Source organism: Lates calcarifer, linkage group LG14 (assembly GCF_001640805.2).
Source record: "Lates calcarifer isolate ASB-BC8 linkage group LG14, TLL_Latcal_v3, whole genome shotgun sequence".
Classification (NCBI taxonomy): domain Eukaryota; kingdom Metazoa; phylum Chordata; class Actinopteri; family Centropomidae; genus Lates; species Lates calcarifer.
Genome location: NC_066846.1, coordinates 12,440,044 through 12,459,282, shown reverse-complemented (window position 1 = coordinate 12,459,282; position 19,239 = coordinate 12,440,044). Strand labels below are relative to the sequence as shown.

Here is a 19,239-nt window from a genome sequence, read left to right as displayed (position 1 = left end):
CTTCAGGTCTATCTTCTCTGATGAAATCCAAGTGAGGAACCCGAGCTTGCACGCGTTGTAGAAATTCAAATCTCGTGGGGATCTGCCAAATTCTAATTGAAATTAGCCCAAACAGAGAGAGAGGCATTAACTTAACAGAGCTGTTTAACAGCTTGCTGAAGGAATGGTGTGTCAATATGCAGGAAGTGTGCAGCCATCTTGCAGTAAAATCACCGCGGGGGTCCATCAAGCTGCCATAACGACACAGTTCAGGGAAACAGCCTGAGAACTATTAGCAGCAGAGGCAGAGGAGGGAAAATAGAGAAGAACTAGCTCCAAAGAATGAATCTGTTTCACATATTGGGTTCAGTTTGGATCATTTTAGATATTTTATAACATACAGCAGCAAGTCAATCACATTGATACTCTCTAAGGCCCTAAAATGCATGTTTATATCCTCTTTACCTGCGGAAAAATCAGTCAGTAACACCTCTGTGCGTCTATGTGCAGGGGCTGGCTAATGCCATTCGCTATTTTGATTCCTTATCACGTATTAATTATATTTCCATCTGGAGGAAACTAAATCATTTGGCATTTGTTTGTGGAAACCTGCTGAGAGTGTGAAAAGGATGATGACTAATTCTGACAAATCTGATCGAGGGGGTGGGACATACTGTACGAGAGTTTGCGGATAATTCGGCTTCAGTCCTTAAAATAAAAGGGATGATAACAAAAGCAACGAGGCATTTTGTCACAACACAAAATATAAGATGAAACACTATTAGTGACACTTAAATAGTAATTTGTTAGATACTAGAGGGGAAGAATAATACCACTACTGCAGTGCTCACTACTCTCTACTCAATAAAGGAGAAGCCAACGGTAAACATGGCTGACATTAATCTCACTCTGACCTTCACGTTATAATCCTTAAGGTTTCAGTCCTGGTTGATACAGAAACAGTGATTTAGTGGAACCAAGACTTCCTCTCAAAGTCGCAGCATTCACACCTCGAATGGAAACTTTGTGCGAACTGAGAGGACTCATCAAAACAGTGCACATGTACTAGCTTTTATCTTCCACTGGTTCTTGTGAATCCCTTTCTGCGTGGACACATAGCTTGAATCTGGTACAGGAGAGGTGGACTCAGTTTCTGATGTGAATCAGAAACAATTCTGGATTCAGTAAAAAGAGTTCGGTGCTCTACTCCACTAATGTTTGTCAGTAAGTGATGGCATATGAAGAATTCACAAAATGTTACACTCAAAACGAGTGTAATTTGTAGATGAACTACAAGACTGATGCTGCTGTGTCCGACTTTTTTTGTTGTTGTTGTTGTTGTTGTTTCCTCAACATAACAGATTTGATTTTGGACGTCATAGAAGTTGAGAATCGTGATTCTAAGTGTGACAATTTTAAAACTTACTGGCACAAGAGGAAATATGAGAATTTGATGAATTATGACAATACAGCTGCGTTCATGAGGTCAGTAAAGATTCATCAGATAAAGCAGAGACATCAAATGGTGCGATACATCATCCTGCCACATTTAATCAGAAGCAGATATTGAGTAAGATATCGCACAGCAGCTGGATGACAAAAACTAATAAATGAGGGGAAGGAGATGGATTTGTGTGCGAACCACTCTCCTTTAATTTGAGGAGGGTGACATAACGTACAGCGACTCTGACGTCTGGTTCGCTGAGCTCGGAGGAAACGGAAGCGTCCAATATGTTTAGAAATAAACTGTAGAGGGGAAATAAAGAGTGGAGAGAGGGGGATGGAGTGAGTGAGCGCCAGTTTAGTGGAAATGTGACGTCTGGTCTGTTGCTGTTCTGGGAGAAAAGTGGAAAAGATAAGTGAGGTGGACACGGTTTGGTTTCTGAGTGTGTGTGTGTGTGTGTGTGTGTGTTGAGCTGCGAGATGAAGTCAGCTCTCATGGTTTCAGGAGTGTGTGTTTCTGTGTGATTCTACCTGTGGGAAAGGTTTATGGTAAAATAAGAGAGACTGAAATGTATTGTTTGTGTGTGTGTGTGTGTGTGTGTTGTAACAGAAGTGTGGCTCCAAATAATCGTATATGAAACTTGGACACGTGTGTGTTTGTTTACCAGCGAGATGACATTTGGTGTGAAGGAGCATTATCAAATAAGACAGGTGTAAACATGAGCGTGCACGAGTGTGTGTATATGCTTCTCTCTCTCTCTCTGTGTGTGTGTGTGTGTGTGTTTACCAGGAAGATGAAGTCAGGTCTCTTGTTGTTGAGGGAGATGGGCGATCGGCTGAGCGAGGTGGACGTGTCGTCAGAGCTCTGCGAGGACGGATGCCGGAATGTCTGACCGGTCAGCTTGGTGTCGTACAACTGCTCCTCAAAGTCTGCACGCACAAAGACACACACACACATTCACATTCACAAAAACACACACACACACACACACACACACACGCAGAGCAAACGAAAGCACGAGCAGAAAAGAAAGAAAAACAGAAAGAGCCTTTAAGTTAACGTCAACTTTCTGCAGCACAAAACGACACTGCATGCAAATGCGCACACACACACACACACACACACACAAAAAACACACAACCCATACTCACACACCAGATATCCTATTTGCATAGAGGAAATCTAGTACAACTGCAGCTTTGCATCACCCTGCAGTTTCCCTCCTGTGACTCCTGGTGCAACTTCTGCTCTGGATCCTTAAAGGAACTCCTTAAGTTTGTTTTTTAATCCTCTCGTGAGCTCCGGCGCTTTCTCTACCTTCATTCATTCCTTCTCTTCAGCTCTTTCTCTATCCCTCCTTCTGTCTTTGCCTCCGTTCTCCCCCTCGTCTTGGAGTTTTTCCTCACACTCCTCCTCCTGATATCTGACTGTTTCTCCCTCTCTGGCTGCTTAGATGGCTCTCCCTCAGGCCATTGTAAACAGATTCCTAACCCCCACCTCCTCGTCTTTCTCCTGCTGCACCACACACACACACACACACACACACACACACACACACAGAAACCACACTCCCCCTCACAACCCCTCAGCCAATCCTTCACCCCAAAACACACTCCCTACCCTCTCCCCACTCTCCACTCATCCCTAAAGCCCTCTAACACACACTCGCATAAACTCACACACACACACACACACACACACTCCCAGCACCATCCCGCTGACAGCTTTAGAGGAACTGCAGCGTCAGTGAGGTATAGAGTTTTGGGTTGAACTTGCTGCACAATATGGATTCTTTCGTGGTGGCATACGGTTGCCTAGCGACACAGGGGCGGCTAGTGACAACAACAACAACACCCCCCATCCCCCCACCCAAGAGGGGTTAATAGTAACTTCCAATGTGTTAATAAATGGGATCTTTAAAGTATACATTAAAGGTGCAACAGTTAAAACCCCTGAAGTCGCCCCACCAACCCTAACATTAGAATCCAAGATGGCTGCTACTCACACCAACAGTAGCTAATACTCTGCTAATTTTACTGTTTACAGCAGTTCTGTCTTATTTGTTCCACATTAAGTCAGTCATGCAGATAGTACTGTTCAATGTTTATCAATGGACATGTTGCTGCGCTGTTTGTATGAGCTAAATACCGTGTAGATTGTTGTTATCAACTAGTATTGCTAGCAATAGTTAGCAATGACAGTGGCTAGTCCGGGATACATTTGAATCGGCTGATGTTCATGGCTTAACGATTCTTTTTTTCTCAGTTAAATTTCAACACCATTTTGAGAATATACTTCAAGTTTTTATAGTAAAATCTAACGTTAACAACTGAGGTATTTGTCAGGTAGAGTGCGTATTTGTTTTTAAGTTGTGTATATTCCGAAAGAGCAGCTATAAAGGCTCTGTTAGCATCTATGTTTTTCCGACTGGAATGCCGTTAACTCCTAGTTCCAAGTTCCAATGTTCGATGAAAATGGAACGCAGCATTAGCATCAATAAATAACACTAAAATACACAAACCATTATTCCAGTGACCAGGCTGGTTTTGATGGTAAATCTACCCAACTGCTTTATGGCAAAAACTGAATGCTAACATTGCTCTGTGTAGCGTTTGCTAATGTTTAAGGTAAAATGTTGTGTTTAAATGTTTAAATTCACTTTTATGAGACAAAGTGGCCTTTGATAAACTGTGCTTCTTTCTCAGTCTGGTTAAAGAAGACCTGCTAAATTATCTTGCCTTCAATTTAGTGACTGCCGGACTTTCTTTTGTATTCATACGGTAAAGTACTTTAACTTACAAGGTGATGGCATCTGCTTTTAAACTCAGTGAACTGCGGTGGCCCTCAAGCCTGGTGAACACATTCAAACGTGTAGGTAGTTTCCGGAAAGTTTGGCAGGTGTCTGGTTTAAGTGAGCTCAGGCAGCGTGGGAGTGTTTTTGAGTAATGAATATAGACTCATGAATAGAAATTAATATGGAGCAGCAACACCACAAAATACAAAAAGATAATGATGTGTTTTTATATGAGGGTAGGCAGTCCACCCACCCACAGATTTTCTGCAGATTTTTTAATGGCGGTTGGGATCATTGCTGTTGACAGCTTTCCCTCTGATACACTAAAAGCGCCAGCAGGAGGAAAATGTCAATAGGACCTCAGTCGTTTTTCGCACAATTATGCCTCTAAACTTGTGAGAAAACACAGGACAGCTTGTGCACACAACAAAACTATCACAACCTTACGGATGGATTACGGCGGTGTGCTCATTTGTGTCGTCTTTTTCTGCTCAGCCAGTGTGCATTTAGTAGGTTATTCAGTTTGAAAGCAGTTTTATAAACTCAAGGATGGCAGACATTATGCTTCACCCAGAGATGTAATCCTTCAACTAAAGAGAAACCGTAACAATGAAGCAACAAGATGAGGATTACACATTGTAGGCTGCTCCTTGTTTTTGCGTCCCCGAGGTGACACTGAAAACAATTTTCCACCACGCGTTGACATTTAAGTTTTATTCTCTTCTACTTTGTGTGGAGAATAAACAAACAGCAGCGAGTGGGAGCAAACAAAGACCTGGAAGACAGAAAGAGAAAGGAAAAGGATAAGACCAGGTTCGGACAAGCTATTAGCTGCTTGGGTGGTCAAGACACTGCAGTGGTTCTTGATGGTTTTGGATGCAAGTTTGAGAAAAGTTAAAAGTTTTTGGGAACATGCATCCTAACAAGGCAGAGGATCTGACTAAGCAACCTGCCCTCTCTTTGCCCGGGGCTAGCATTCCTGCATGTGCAAACTCTAACCAATTTAATCTGGTTGGAATTAATGTCCCCACTCGAGAACTTTCTCATTAATCCCAATGAGCATCATGCACCCTCCAGCTAACTCAAAAACACTTGCTACACCATGACTCATGTTAGCTGTTGTGCTGTCTGCAGCTGCCATGTGTGTACCTGTACCAAATTAAACTATTAAATGGTTAAGAAATTGTTTACTAGAACAACTTTTTGGTTGCTAGGTTCTAAAAAAAATATCACGCTTCATTACCCACCTCCATCAGGTGGACCCTCCGACCATCTCTGAATGTATTAAATGTGTATTACAGCTCCAGACTTTATGTGTTATTATTACACAAATATTCATTAGAGGGAAACCAAAGACCTTTACTAACATTAGGGACTGCAGCATTAATGGCATCTTCTTCTTTGTTGTTAAAAGTGATGCTTCATATGAATCATGTGAAGGTGGGATCAATCTTCCCAACTCTCTGCGAGAAAGCAAATAAGCACATTTTTTTAATGACTTGACTATTAGTGACTCACCACCTACGGCGATTTTTCACAACTTAAAAGTTGTTAATGTCCCTTGAAGGAAAAAGATGACAGCCTAATGTACTATTACATAAGATGTTTAATGTATACATTAAAATATCATTTTATCAACACTGAATTTAAATCACAAATATTTTTTCTAATCAACAGTTGGAGCAATGGTGCGAATCATATTCTCTCTTTGCAACACAACTCCTCCGTTTGTAATTAAAGTTTGAAGTCCTAAGGACTAGCCAATTCCTTGGGAAACTATTAGACATTTCACTTTGTAAGCGCTTGCTTTAAGAGGATACAGTACGTCCCTGGCTATTTGCATTCATAGAGGCATATTACACACCGGGTGCTCGTGATAGAGAACTGTCTATTTTGCAGTGTTAAAAATAATTGATTAAAAAACTGCCTGACGGCTGCGTGCAAAAACAGCAGGATCAGCCGGATAGTAAACAGCGAGCAGGAGCCAAAACTCTTTCCAGCAGCCCAAAGAAGTGAGGCATCAGCAAAAGTCCAAAGACACGGGGGGTAAACAGACTGATACAGAAGGAGAAGAGAGAGAGAGGAGGAGGAGGAGGAAGAGGAGTGATGGAATAAGTGAAGGAGAAGCTGGTGGAGATGACTCTGATGCAGAGGAAGAAAAGGCCGAGAACATGAGGAGGAGGCACAGGTGGGTGAAGATGAGGCAAAGGAGGGAGTATGTGAGGAAGATGAGAGAAAAAAGAAGCACTTTTCAAGAAGCAGAGAAAGAAATAAGGATGATGAAAAGAAATCAAGAAGGTAAATTGAATAAAAAGAGATGAAAAATACATGAAAGAAGAGGTAGAAGGTAAAAAGAGGACAAACTGAAAATCCAGAGAAATGAGTAATGAACTGACACAGCAATAAGAGGAAGGAGGGGCACAGAAAGAAGCAGAAAATGATTAGGAAAAGGCAGAGGAAGACGAAGAAAAGGAGGAGCAGAGGAAAGGCAGCAGAAGACGACGTAGGTGGAGAAGAAGAGAGGTAAGGTAAAGACGAAGCAGCTGAAGCAGAAACGCTGGAGAAGACTCAGAAAAATAAAAGTTAAGAGGAGACCAAAAAAGACAAAGTAGGCAGAGAAAAGAAGAAGATGGAAGAGGAGGAGGAGGAAGGGAATTCACACAACACAGCGCCAATGAGGACCAATCTGTCGAAACTAACAGCACCTACAGGGGCGTAGATGCTGGCGGAGCTGGCTCAGGACCGAAAGGTGGGTGATTGGAGGATAAAAATAGGACCCAACATGTTTCTGATTAATCTCACATCCAAAAGTGTTGAGGCTTAACTTGTTCCTGCAGCATTAATGAAACAAGCTAAAGTGCCACTCTCTAGGATGGCATACTTTAAAGATCAGTAATAAGCAATTACCAAGAAAAAACCTCTGGGGTCCTCCTCCAGCAGAACTTAAGCACTCTCTGGTTAATTAAAGGATTCAACATTTTGGAAAATATACTTATGAAACATAGTCTCTTTTTAACCAGGAGTTAGAAGCAAAGATAACTGGAGGTGATTAGCTTAGCTTAGCTTAGCATAAAAACTGGAAATAAGGGGAAACAGTTAGCCCAGTTCTCTCCAAAGCTGAAAGACATGTCCATCAGCACCACTGGAGCTACCTGAATAACATGTTGTATCCTTGTCAAATTTTCATCTTCTAAAAACCATTCTTTTACAGAGGTACATAAAAAGAAGACAAAAATTTATGTTAATGGCGGATACCAGCCAAAATGTTACATCGCAACCTGGCAATTTAAATGTTGTTTTACACTTAATGAGCATTAATGAAGCCAATGCAATCAATAAACCTCTTATGCAACAAATTATTAGAAAACAATAACCATATTCTTTGGTGGAGTTTACCTAAGTGGTCAAGTACTGTAATTAAGTGCTAATTTTGCAGTACTCCTGAGTAAATTCATTTTATACTTCTGCTTTCTGAAATTTCAAATATTACATTCTGTTTGACGGTTGTAATTACAAGATATATTGCTTATATTTTAGATACAAAACATCTGATCAGCTCATAAGATAAGATAGATTGGTACAGGATAAAACAAAATAAAGTAAAATTAGCTCCTTCTTGACCAAAAACAGCAATAAATTTGTCAAAATAATCCAATAATATCATATTTAATAACACAGCAGAAGCCAATCTGCTGCTTAAACCTCTACTTTAGTACATGTTGCAGATAATACTTCCTTTCACTTTAAAAAAAAAACACTGCATGCAGGACTTGTAGTTAAGTATTTTTACCCCTGTAGAATTGCAAGTTTTACTTACGTAATACTTCTGAATACCTCCCAAGTTACAGTGCAGTGATACCCTGGCAGCAATTTAAAAACACTCAGAGTTAAAAGTTTGGAAACAGCCTCTATGCTCTGTGCGCTGACCGTCAGGATTCGAGTCCAACAGGCAGCAGCAACTAAAGCGGAAAGAGAGGGAAGGTAAACAGTTGTAGATCCATGCTTCAGATAGCAGCCAGGCTCCACTGACTGCGGCTCAGCTACATGACTGCAGGGTACTGTGGTGGCGAAATGAGGGAGGGGGGAGGAGGGATGCTATTGGTGTTCGGGGTGTAAAGGTATGCCGGTCACTCCCACTAATGCACACACACACACACACATACAGCAGCTAAGAATACCCCACCCCCCTTTCCTCCGTCCAGACAAGCAGGCCATGCACTCATGCATCACTAACCTGTGTATTGTGTGTGTTTATATGTGAGTGTGTGTGTGTATCGCTCATTCAGGTGTTTATGTGCTTGGGCAGAAGTGTATGTTCAACTACTGTTTACCAAACTCTGTTCACATGTGGCTACTCGTGCAAATAAGCTAGCTTTGAACAACTCATGTGTCTATCTACACACATGTGCATCAGGATCTTTGTGTGTGTTTGTGTGTGTGTGTTGTGCGAGTGTACAGTACAACCATTCACAGATAAACCCAACCATCCTTGACAATATGCGCCCCGGTCGTGTCAAATTTGGGTCACCCCTTTCTTTCCCCCTCCAGGAAGACGAAGAGGAGGGGAAAAACAGAAATTAACAATACCCCTCTTTCACCGCAGACGGAGCGTTTGTTTGTCTGTGTACTCTGCGTGCACGCCGCCACGGATGTGCATGTGTGTGTTGGCACGCACCACTACTCATGTCATGTCTTTCGTCCTTGTGATTTAACATGCACAATTGATCAGTCCATTACAGGGAAAAGGGGGCCGGTGTTTGTTACCATGAGAGTGGATGGTTGTGACCTAGAAGGACAGACTTTAGCGGTTAGCGGCCTGGTTTATGTTGGTCATGAGAAACCGCAAGGAGCGTTCTGATCCAATTATCAGGACCTCTCTGTACAGGCACAAATTTTGGCTTTAATTCTTGTAAGGTATCCAAGGAATATTTGTGGACGAATACCTGATGTTTTTTATAGCGCGGTGCACAAAGCTAAAACAATTTCTTAGGAGGGAAATCGATTCTGTAGTGTGCTCTTTGCTTCAAACTTAAGAAGGTAAATTAGAATTTTGTTTTAGATTCATTAACTTGAACTAGATACACATTGCAAGTTGTAGGTTTTACCCACCAGCCTGCAATGGCATCCATCCAGATGATGATGAGTTTGGCAGTGGTTGGAGCTGTTCAATTATAGTCTCATCTTTTCTACATTCAGCTCGCCAAGCTTGAGGAACTGCAGATATCTCTTAGTAAACCACAAAACCTCACATCTCAGCATCATCCACTAATTGTTTTAGATAAGAGATTGACACACACTTTATTTCTTGATCCTTTGTTGAAATCAGTTTTGCACACAAAGTAAAACAAATTGGTTTTCTTCCTCTCCCCTGAAACAAACCATACAGTGAATGTGCACTGCCATCTAACAGGAATTGTGAATCCAGTGGGATTCAAGGTCCTGATGCATTGGATCTGATGTAAGCCGCTTTTTTTAAATTACCCTTGGTCCAACGGCGGCCTAAATCCAGTACACCTGGTTACGAAACTCATGCCAAAAGCGCAATGAATCAGCAAAGGCAGAGGATAGTGAGCCCATCCATCACAAGGTAGGAACATATGCTGGACAACAGAGGCATACAAAGGTAAAAGAGAAGTTCCCAAAAGCTTATATATACAGAGAACACTTGGGTCGATTCCAGGGGCCACAAACTACCCCAAATCCTGCTAAATGGAGCTGATCCCCAGCCAGAATTGTCCTGCACCTGCAAAACCTTGTCAAACCTAAAAACCACAGGCGCAATCAGCCCGACCAGGTTGGCTACCTGAAAATTGTTCTGATGATAAATAACTTACATTAAAATACACTGCTCCAAAGCTGCTTGGAACAGCAACCTTTTCTTAAAGCAGTTTTGGAAAACAGTCGTTCAGTGCCGTGTTGTATTCCTCTCTGTTACAGCTTCCACTAGGGCAGTTGTAGGTTAAGTGATTTGCTCAAGAACACCCTTGTCAAGGATTTTGAGCCCTCTACAGATTCAGTCTGGTGACTTTCCATCACGAGTCCACTCCTCTTACCTTAGGGCTACTGTCACCTCAGCCCTGTGTTTGATCAGAATCAGGTTGATTTGCGGTTTTGGCAGGATGGCTTAAATGCAAATGCCACTGAATTGTAGCATTTAACTGTCACCTCTCAGCCTGTGTTTGAGAAACTTCTCTAAAGGACCCCTGAGGAAAGAAACAAGACAGACGAGTTTGTCTTGCCTGATTCACAGCGATGTCACTCTGACGAAAAGCTCTACAGAGAGAGAGAGAATTGGAAAAAGACAAAGAGAGTGAGCCAAACTGACTCTTCTCCCGAAGAGAAAGGCTATATTTTGAGGTTCAGAGGCAAACAGACAACCAGAATATAAAAGGTCATGCAGTAATAAAAGTTCAAACAATCTATAAATCCTCTAAAAAGAGCTCCCTTCACTGTCAAAGGTACCGCTCCAGGCTGTATTTCAGTGTGACAACAAGGACTTGTCTGAGCTCTCTGTTCATGAGCCAAATCTGTCCAAAAATGCTAAATGCCCACTTTAATTTAATGCTGTGTTAACAACTCATTTGCATAAAATAATTGTAAAACACATTTAAATTGATATGTACAATATTTGTCAGGTAGAATCAGTTGGGAACTGAGTAAACTGAAATGAAATTTAATAAAGAAATGTTTCCAGTCCATTTAAATCAACACAAGAAGAAAGTGAGTGATAGCATTTAAAAGGGTCTGGGTAATTGAGATCTTTAAAAACTGCCTACCCCAGCAAGTAATCTGAAATATATAGCTAAATCAATTCTGACCAATGCTACAAGAAAGACCTCAACGTCTTTAATAGTTTCAATTATTCAACAGCAATTATTTTATTAGAGTTGAAGTCACATTTTAATGGCTAAAATGGAAACTACACTGTTTCTCCCGCATCAGCATTCTCCACTTGATCAATGCTGCACCTGTTCAGTAATGTATACTGACCACAGCAAAACCTTATCAGGCTGCATACATCATGGCAAGCATTGACTCAGACCCTCTCTGACACAATTAAAGGGCCGCTGTGGCATTTTACAGTCAAGTTAGCGCAGACGGGGAGGCTTTATCGGACTGTTTGCATCAGAGCTGGCATTGACTCAGACCCTCTATGACACAATTAAAGGGTTACTGTGACATTTTAAAGTTCAGCTGGTTATATCACTACACCTTGCACTGTCCGTGACGGGGAAAGGTTGCAGCGATGACACTTAAAGTACTGAGGAGAGTGCAGCTATGTGAGATATGGAGAGATAAAATGAAGCTTAGCTGATGTGCAGAAAGAGAAAAAAGGGTAATAAAGGGAGCAAATAAAATTAGAAAGGATATGGTGAAGATTTTTGATGGTGCTACTGTTAATTCATGTGCTGCAGGCAACTGCAACTGAAAGCAGAACAGACGGACAAACTCTTACTTAGCTCTGGGCACTACTGAAACCATTGGCTTCCACTATAAACATGAATATTGTGTCACCAGGTGCTGTATGTAAGAATTCACTATCGCTAAATAGCCAATGTTAGCATTAACAGCTGCTCATTTCCAGTCTAAAAGAAACGTTTCAAGTACAGCATCAAACTTTCCCAGTCTCCAGTGTTGGAAAGCAACGTCAATGTCAACTCTTGTTTTGCTTATATTTCTCTTTTCTCTTCATCCCTTGGTTCCAATTATGAAAATCTTACGGCTACAGAATACAAATTATGTTTTTTGGATGATAGTTTGCTTCCAATTTTGTGATGACAGTTTAAGAAGTGGTTTGGTGTGAAGAAACTTAGAAGCCCTGATCTCAACCCGATCCAACACCTTTAGGTTGGACTGGAACACCGACCGCAAGCTCAACCTTATCACCCATTATCAGTGTTGGACCTTGCTAATGCTCCTGTAGCTGAATGGGAGTAAATCCTGCAGCTAGGGCCTAAAATCTGGTGAAAAGCCTCTAACCAGAACAGTGGGTGCTGTTACAGCAGCAGATTAATGCCGATGCCTCTGAAATGAGATATTCAAAAATCCCATACCACATACTTCTGGCCATGTAGTGTATCTACAAATTACAGAAATACCTACAACAAGCTTCTCTCGTTCAAATGTGGGCTTATGTAATGGATAATTCACACGCTGTCATCTCAGGCCCTCTGGCTGCAGTGTGACCAGAAGCAGTTTAGATGACAGTTAAGAGCTGTTGTCTTTAACACCGAGAGTGTCAATGTGTGTGCACGTTTCAAAGCCCTCTCACCAATCAAATGCTCTGAAGAGGATCTCAGACTGCTCTCATCCTCATTTACTCAACAGATATCTCCAGAGAGGAAATCTGATCGGACAGATTAAGGTAGTCCTATACAGCACACCTGGCCATATTTTATCAGCTGGGATACTAATGTGTATGTTAACATGATTTCTGGTTCGTTCTAGCTTCCTCACTCTGGAGCAAGTAACATGTAAAGTCGTCTGGTTCAGCACTGAATCAGTGGTTGACTCTTTTTACATGACACTTAAGAGGAAGTAGTAGTAGTGATCAAAAAACACCCTCTCATCCTTCATCTTCCCAGAAACTCTCCTCTGATCTTACAAAACGACTGCGTGCCCAACACTTTTCCCCAACCTTCTGTTTAGTGAAGCGAGAGCAAAATAAAACACATTAACTCTACAGGCTTTCGACACTTTAGATACTTAGATTCTTATCCATCATCATCTTCGACCATCAAATTCACTCTGCAGCATGACAGCGATCCCAAAAACACAGCCAGAGTCATGAAAGAACTACCTATAGATGCAAGACGAACAAGGACTCCTGAAAACAAACGATCTGGCCCTGACAAAGCCCTGATCACAAAATCATAGAGTCAGTCTGAGATCACATGAAGAGCCAGAAGACACTACAAATCTCCAACATGCCTGGCGCAACCTACCTGCCAAGTACCTTGAAACCCTAGTGGAATTGGTGCTGTTTTAAAGGCAAACCCTGGTCAACAGCATGTCAACAAAGTTTAATCAGCTGCTGATTAACCACCACAGCACAAACAGTATAAAGTGTAAATTATCGCACATAAAAAAAGATGTTACCTGAAATTCTGTTGATGTTTTATGGTTTATTTTTGTGCTTGTTACTGAAAGATATCCTTAACGTTTTTGATGTTTGACATACAGTACAGCAATGCCTTCTAATCCCATGTAGGATGATCCAAATTGCTGGCATTCCACAGAAAAAAAATCAACTAACTACAGCTGAATACATTTTTTTTACCCATCAAATAAACCAGTCCACGTCTGTAGAACAATGTGTTGTGGTAAATCATGAATTTAAAGTCGTGTAGTTCGACTACAGTGTCTCAACAGGGTTGACACGCTGTCATTACAGATCAAATCTTAAGCTGCCAAATCAAAATAAAAATAAAAGTGTCTTACTTGGGAAGCGAGCCAACAGGAGCTGCCAGGAGAGCTTCACATCCACTCTGGCACAGATTGTCTACAACTCCAATAAAGTCCCACAAAAGGCCCACGTCAATGGCAAATTTCATCAGTTATGTTAATGGAAGAGAAAACACTCAAAACAGTGCTTAAACAGCAGAATTATGCAGCAGGTTGTTGCTGCCGCATCAAGTCAAACTGGGGCTGAAGACATTAGTGTTAAGAGACATAAGATTGGAGTGAAATTACTCTGCAAATATGTGTGAATTTGAACAAAGCACAGTTAGTAACACTAAAGAGAATGTCACTGAAATATGTTGAGTGTTGAGGAGGTGGTAAAGTATGAATATTTGAGCGTTGCTTAATGGATTGTCATAAAATTACAGACCAAGTATGTGCAAATAGCCAGTCTCTGACTGTAATGGATGACACTAGCTAAACTTCAAACACAAAGTTCACTGTTAATGTGAAGTAAAAATATGAATATTTTTTGCTGTTGATTAATGAAGTGCAGAAAAAAATACACAATGCAAATGTGGCTGCTGTGTATCTTACCAAAAAACAGTAAATCTGTCTGCAGAGGAGGGAAAACCTTTGATAAATATGCAGGGTCAAGTACAGAGGAGACGAGGAGTCAGTTAGGAGCAGAAGAAAAAAAATGATGTGTAAATCTTCCTATTATCAACATGTACATTAAACAATACATCTGCCTTCAGTGGAATACAATACTGAGCTTTAAAAATATATTAGTGCCGCAGAGTAGCATCTGAATATCTTAAGACATGTTTTAAATCTTGATGGGAATCCTGAGCCTTGAATGTATTGCTGATTGACAAGGACAGATAATATGAAAATGTTGTTATTAATTAAAAGTACTGTGTATTGGGACAAAACTATTCAGTTCAGTCCACAGAGGAGGACATCATTAAGCTTGGTAAATGTAAAGAATTGAGCTTTAAAGTGCTGAATGCAAAAGTTTTTGCTATCGCTACATGGCTAACATTAGCATTAACAGCTGTTTACTTACCAGTCTAAAAGACACGTTGAGAGTTCAGCCTCAAACTTCATTCCTTTACTCACCAAGAAGTCTTCAGCAGTGGAGAGCAACACCAACACTAACTCTTGTTTTTCTTCTATTTCTATCTCTTCCTTTCTTCTAATGCAGTTAGCATGCTAACCAGTTGTAATACCACTTTGACTGTAGCGCTCAGTCCACCCTCAGTCCAACATGACAGGATGAAGAGGTAATGCTGTCCAGAGGGCGTATTGTGATGTTTCGTCTTCTAAATGCAACTATGACTGAGGTTGTTGGCAAGCAAGAAATCCCATTTAGTGGCAAAGAAAAGAAGAATAGAACCAGGAGCAAAACACTGATGTTGCTTTCCACAGCTGGAGACGACTGCTGGTGAGTAAAGGAATGAAGTTTGATGATGAACTGGTAACATTTCCTTTAGACTGGTAAATAAACAGCTGTTAATGCCAACATTGGCAATGTAGCGATAGCAAAAATGTACGTATAGCACCTTTAACCCAACCTTGACCATAGCAGTGGCAGATCAGGAAATGACCACTGTGTTTTGGAAAGAAAATGCTTATTGGCGTAATTTTTAAAGACAATGAGAAAAACATCTTTTGTGTGGAGGACTTGTTGAGTGTCAAGTATCAAAATCAGGATGGGTGTCCTGACGATTGCAAAAATTACTCACTAAATTAAAATTGGAGATTTCCATATTGAATCAAATTTGCTCATTAAAGTAATTGGGGAATCCAATCAGGAGCAAAAGAGACCCAAAACGGTCCATTACAAGAAATCCCAGTATGCTAATCATTCTATGGCAGGGTGTTGATGAAGAGAGGGAACGCTAGCTGGATTTCACTGTTGCCCACTTAGCAGCAACAGTGAAGTAAATCTTGCACAAATCTCGCTGCCGCAAGGAGCTGCATCTCGGCAGAAAACGCAGAAGATCCGTCTAACACCAGAGGACGACAGCCAGCTTCATAAATATGGAGGGCAGAGTGTTGAGAAGCAGGAAAGAGTATGAATATTTTACTGAGCTGAGGCCAGTGGGAGACTGATGGTGAGGATGGCCAGAGAGGGAGTACAGCTGGTTGCTTCAGTGTTATATAACACACACCCAAACAGATGGACACAAACACAACACAAATGGACACTGGTATACAAAATGAAAACATACAGAAGAACGCACACATGGACGTACTGCAGGAACACACACACACACACACAGGCAGCAATGAACACATAAACACAAACAGACATAAATGAACACAGATGACAAAAAAGATGAATGGCCACACACATTTTCTGTCTCTCTCTCTCTCTCACACACACACACACACACACACTCGTTGCTGTTGTCCACCCACGACTGTGTTCATCCATCTTATTTTCACCATACACAAGATGCCAGCGAGTCTGAGACAATAATTGGCTTAATACACACAAAATACACACACACTCACGCACAGTAAAAAGACATATCAGTGGAGAAAAAGGGGAGAAGAGACAGAGGGATATGTAGGAGGGGACACGTTGTACTGTCTAAGCTCACATCTCCTGAATCGATACAGAGTGAACTCATGAGCTGCTGCATCTTGTTTTTTGTTCTGACTTTGGTCAAATGTTTCTTTTGATCAACAAGTGACATCAATGGAGTGACTTAAAGGAATTAAAGGATAAGGCTGGTGGAAAAGCTTATATTTTCCTTATTGTCAACTAATCCCATGAAAAGATCAAAACCAGCAATTAACTGATCCTGCTAGCAGCTAAAGCCTGATGCATCTTATGCCTCTGCACCATGGAGCTGCACTGGTGTCCAGAAACGATGAAATGCCGGGCTGGGACACATGGCCAAAACATAAAATATACATTGTTTGGGGATGATTTACTAATTTTAACCAACTTTTTTAAAGACTACAACATGATAGACCACATTTTAAAAAACATGGGTTATCCCATTAATCTACAGACAGTCTTCACCTGACGTCTCAGTTACATACAGTACATTCATAATTAAATTCAGCACAGACAGCACAGAAACAGAAAGTCTGCACACTTCTTCATTCCAAACTAATTAATTGCTCCAACTGTTTGAGGTTCTTGACGAGCATTAAGCCTGATATCTACAGATGGTTGGCTAACTAGCATTAGCTACCCAACTACAAGGCAAGAACAGACAGTAAAAGTAAAATCTGCACACATTTAAGTTGCTTCTCGATAACAAATGCAGCATTTGCAGATTAGTGTAAAAAGTCTTTTTTCTCAGTCTATCCCTGTAGTTAAATGCTTTTGCATTAGATTTGCTAAAAGTTAGCCAGAGCATGCTAGCCTGCGACACGAACATTTACATTATATACGTCCCAGGCATAGTTTACAGGACTATTGTAAAGGACAGCTAACACAGCCAGCTATTATCTACATTACTTTTTGACTATATACTTTTCGCGTTCATTGTAATGACTCGAATTCCAGAACATTCACTACAGCACAATTTGTGTATTCATCCGCAGCTGAAAATAGTCCCAAGCAAATGTCCTGTTTGAGAAATGTTTGTTAAAACCACAGCGCTGAGCTCTTTTAGGAAATTATGGAATCTTTTTTGAAGGATATGTATTTTACTGAAACTATATATTTGTGAGACATTTTTTGAAGCTTTATGTCTTCAGTAGTAACAAACAGATCAGTGACTAACACAATGTTGACAGTAAGTAAAAATAAGATTAACGCTATAAAACGTTTTTAAGACATTCATTTGTTCCCTCCCTCAGGTGCTTGGTCAAGGTTGTCGTGCTCCCATTCAGCACCCCCCTTGTTCATTCAGCTAAAAACCCACACTGATTGTTTTAATGGAAAGGCCGGGCAAAGGGTAAGACAGCATGAGTCACAGAGAGAGAGAGAGAGAGAGAGAGAGAGGAGAGAGAGGAGAGAGAGAGAGAGAGAGAGAGAGGAGAGAGAGGCAAGTGCCAGAAAGGAAAACAGAGAGAAACAGTGATACCTGAGAGCAAATGGAAACCCTTGTTCCCTCGGGTGCTAATTTGCATCAACACACACACACACACACACACATACACACACACACACAGGTTGAATACTACGGCGTCTTCCATAAACAAGAGACTAATATTAAAACGAGAATGACAGCATTCCACCTTAAAAAACAAAAACAAGGCAGAGTAACAACCACTGACTACCAACTAAAAGGTAAACACGCTTGTATGAATGCCTCTTTCTACACACACTGCAGAAATACACACACACACACAATCACAGTGTTCAAAACACAAATACTACCTTAAATAACAACGCTGCAAGGAGAATCCAACACACACCATCAGCAGTGTTCCTATGAGCTAACACACACCCTACAGTACAATATAAACACAAGACAGCAAGGGAAATCTAACACACACACACACACACACCCTCTCACACAGCATATCTGCATGATAACACACACACACACACACCCACATGAGCGCAGTCCAATGCCACACACACATGTAAACACTTTCCCACCCCTCTTCGCTTCTCCCTCCACGCCTTTCCCACCCACTCGAAACACAGCACACACTCTCGCCCACACACACACACACACACACACACACAAACACACACACACATACACACACTCCATCCATCCAATCCTCCCTCTCTTCCTCTCCCATCCATCCTTACCTTGCAGCAGGCTCTGGAGGTTGAGCTGCGCCTGCTGGTGCAGCTCCTCGACACACTCCGGCCTGCTCCACGAGCCGAACACGTTCACGCTCTGTTGCCATGGAGACCTGAAGTGGGCCGCGCCGCCGCTGCTGCTGCTGCTGCCTCCTCCGCCGCCGCCGCCGCTGCTGCTGTGGTTGCCGTCGCCGTGGCTGCTGCTGCTGCCGCCGCGCCTGCCGCTCTCCGCCTCTAGACCGCTTGTGGCTGGAGGAAAAGGGAGGGAAGAGAGGAGAGGGAGGAGGGAAAAAATGTTGAGAGGAAGTGATGGATGGAGGGAGAGAGCAGGGAGGAGGAGGAGGAGGAGGAAGAGGGGGGCAACAGAGGGGAGAGAGGAAGTGAAATAAGGAGGGAAATAAGATTATTGAGAGTGAAGTGGGAGGGAGAAGGAGGAGAAAATATAGAAAAGAGAAAGGGAGGAAAAGGGAAAAGAGAAGTGAGGAGAGAAGGAAGAAAAGGGGGATGACAGGAGGAGGTGGAGAGAGGAGATGAAAGAGGGGAAGGAAAGGTGGAGAGAGGAGAGGGACAAATGAGAGGGACGAAAGAGATGAATAATGAGAAGAGGAAGATAGAATATAAAAAGAGTAAATGGAAAAACAGAGAAGAAGAGAGGTACAGAAAGAGAAAGAGGAGGGATAGAGGAGGAGAGATGGAGGGATGGAGGGAGGAGAAAGAGGGAGACAGACAGAGGGGAGGATAAAAAAAATCACACGTAAATAAAAATGTATGAATTTGCATAACTAATACCCAGAGACGTAGATTACATAACGCAGTGTGTTGTCAGGGAGAACAAGGACCGAGGAAGGAAGGAGGGAAGGAGGGAGGGATAGAGGGTGACAAAAAATAAAA

At 41.7% G+C, this 19,239-nt stretch overlaps 1 protein-coding gene across 5 annotated transcripts in view; it reads right to left on the bottom strand.

The window, feature by feature from the left end:
* The window catches only part of nhsl2 (NHS-like 2), a 131,182-nt gene that overhangs the window by 23,612 nt on the left and 88,331 nt on the right, over positions 1–19,239 (bottom strand). For all 5 annotated transcript variants that reach the window (XM_018703798.2, XM_018703800.2, XM_018703801.2 and 2 more), the window contains exons 2-3: positions 18,355–18,597; positions 2,210–2,352 (exon numbers count right to left, since the gene is read on the bottom strand). In XM_018703798.2, coding sequence (XP_018559314.1) covers positions 2,210–2,352; positions 18,355–18,597 — 386 coding nt within the window. The remainder of the gene's footprint in view (positions 1–2,209; positions 2,353–18,354; positions 18,598–19,239) is intronic.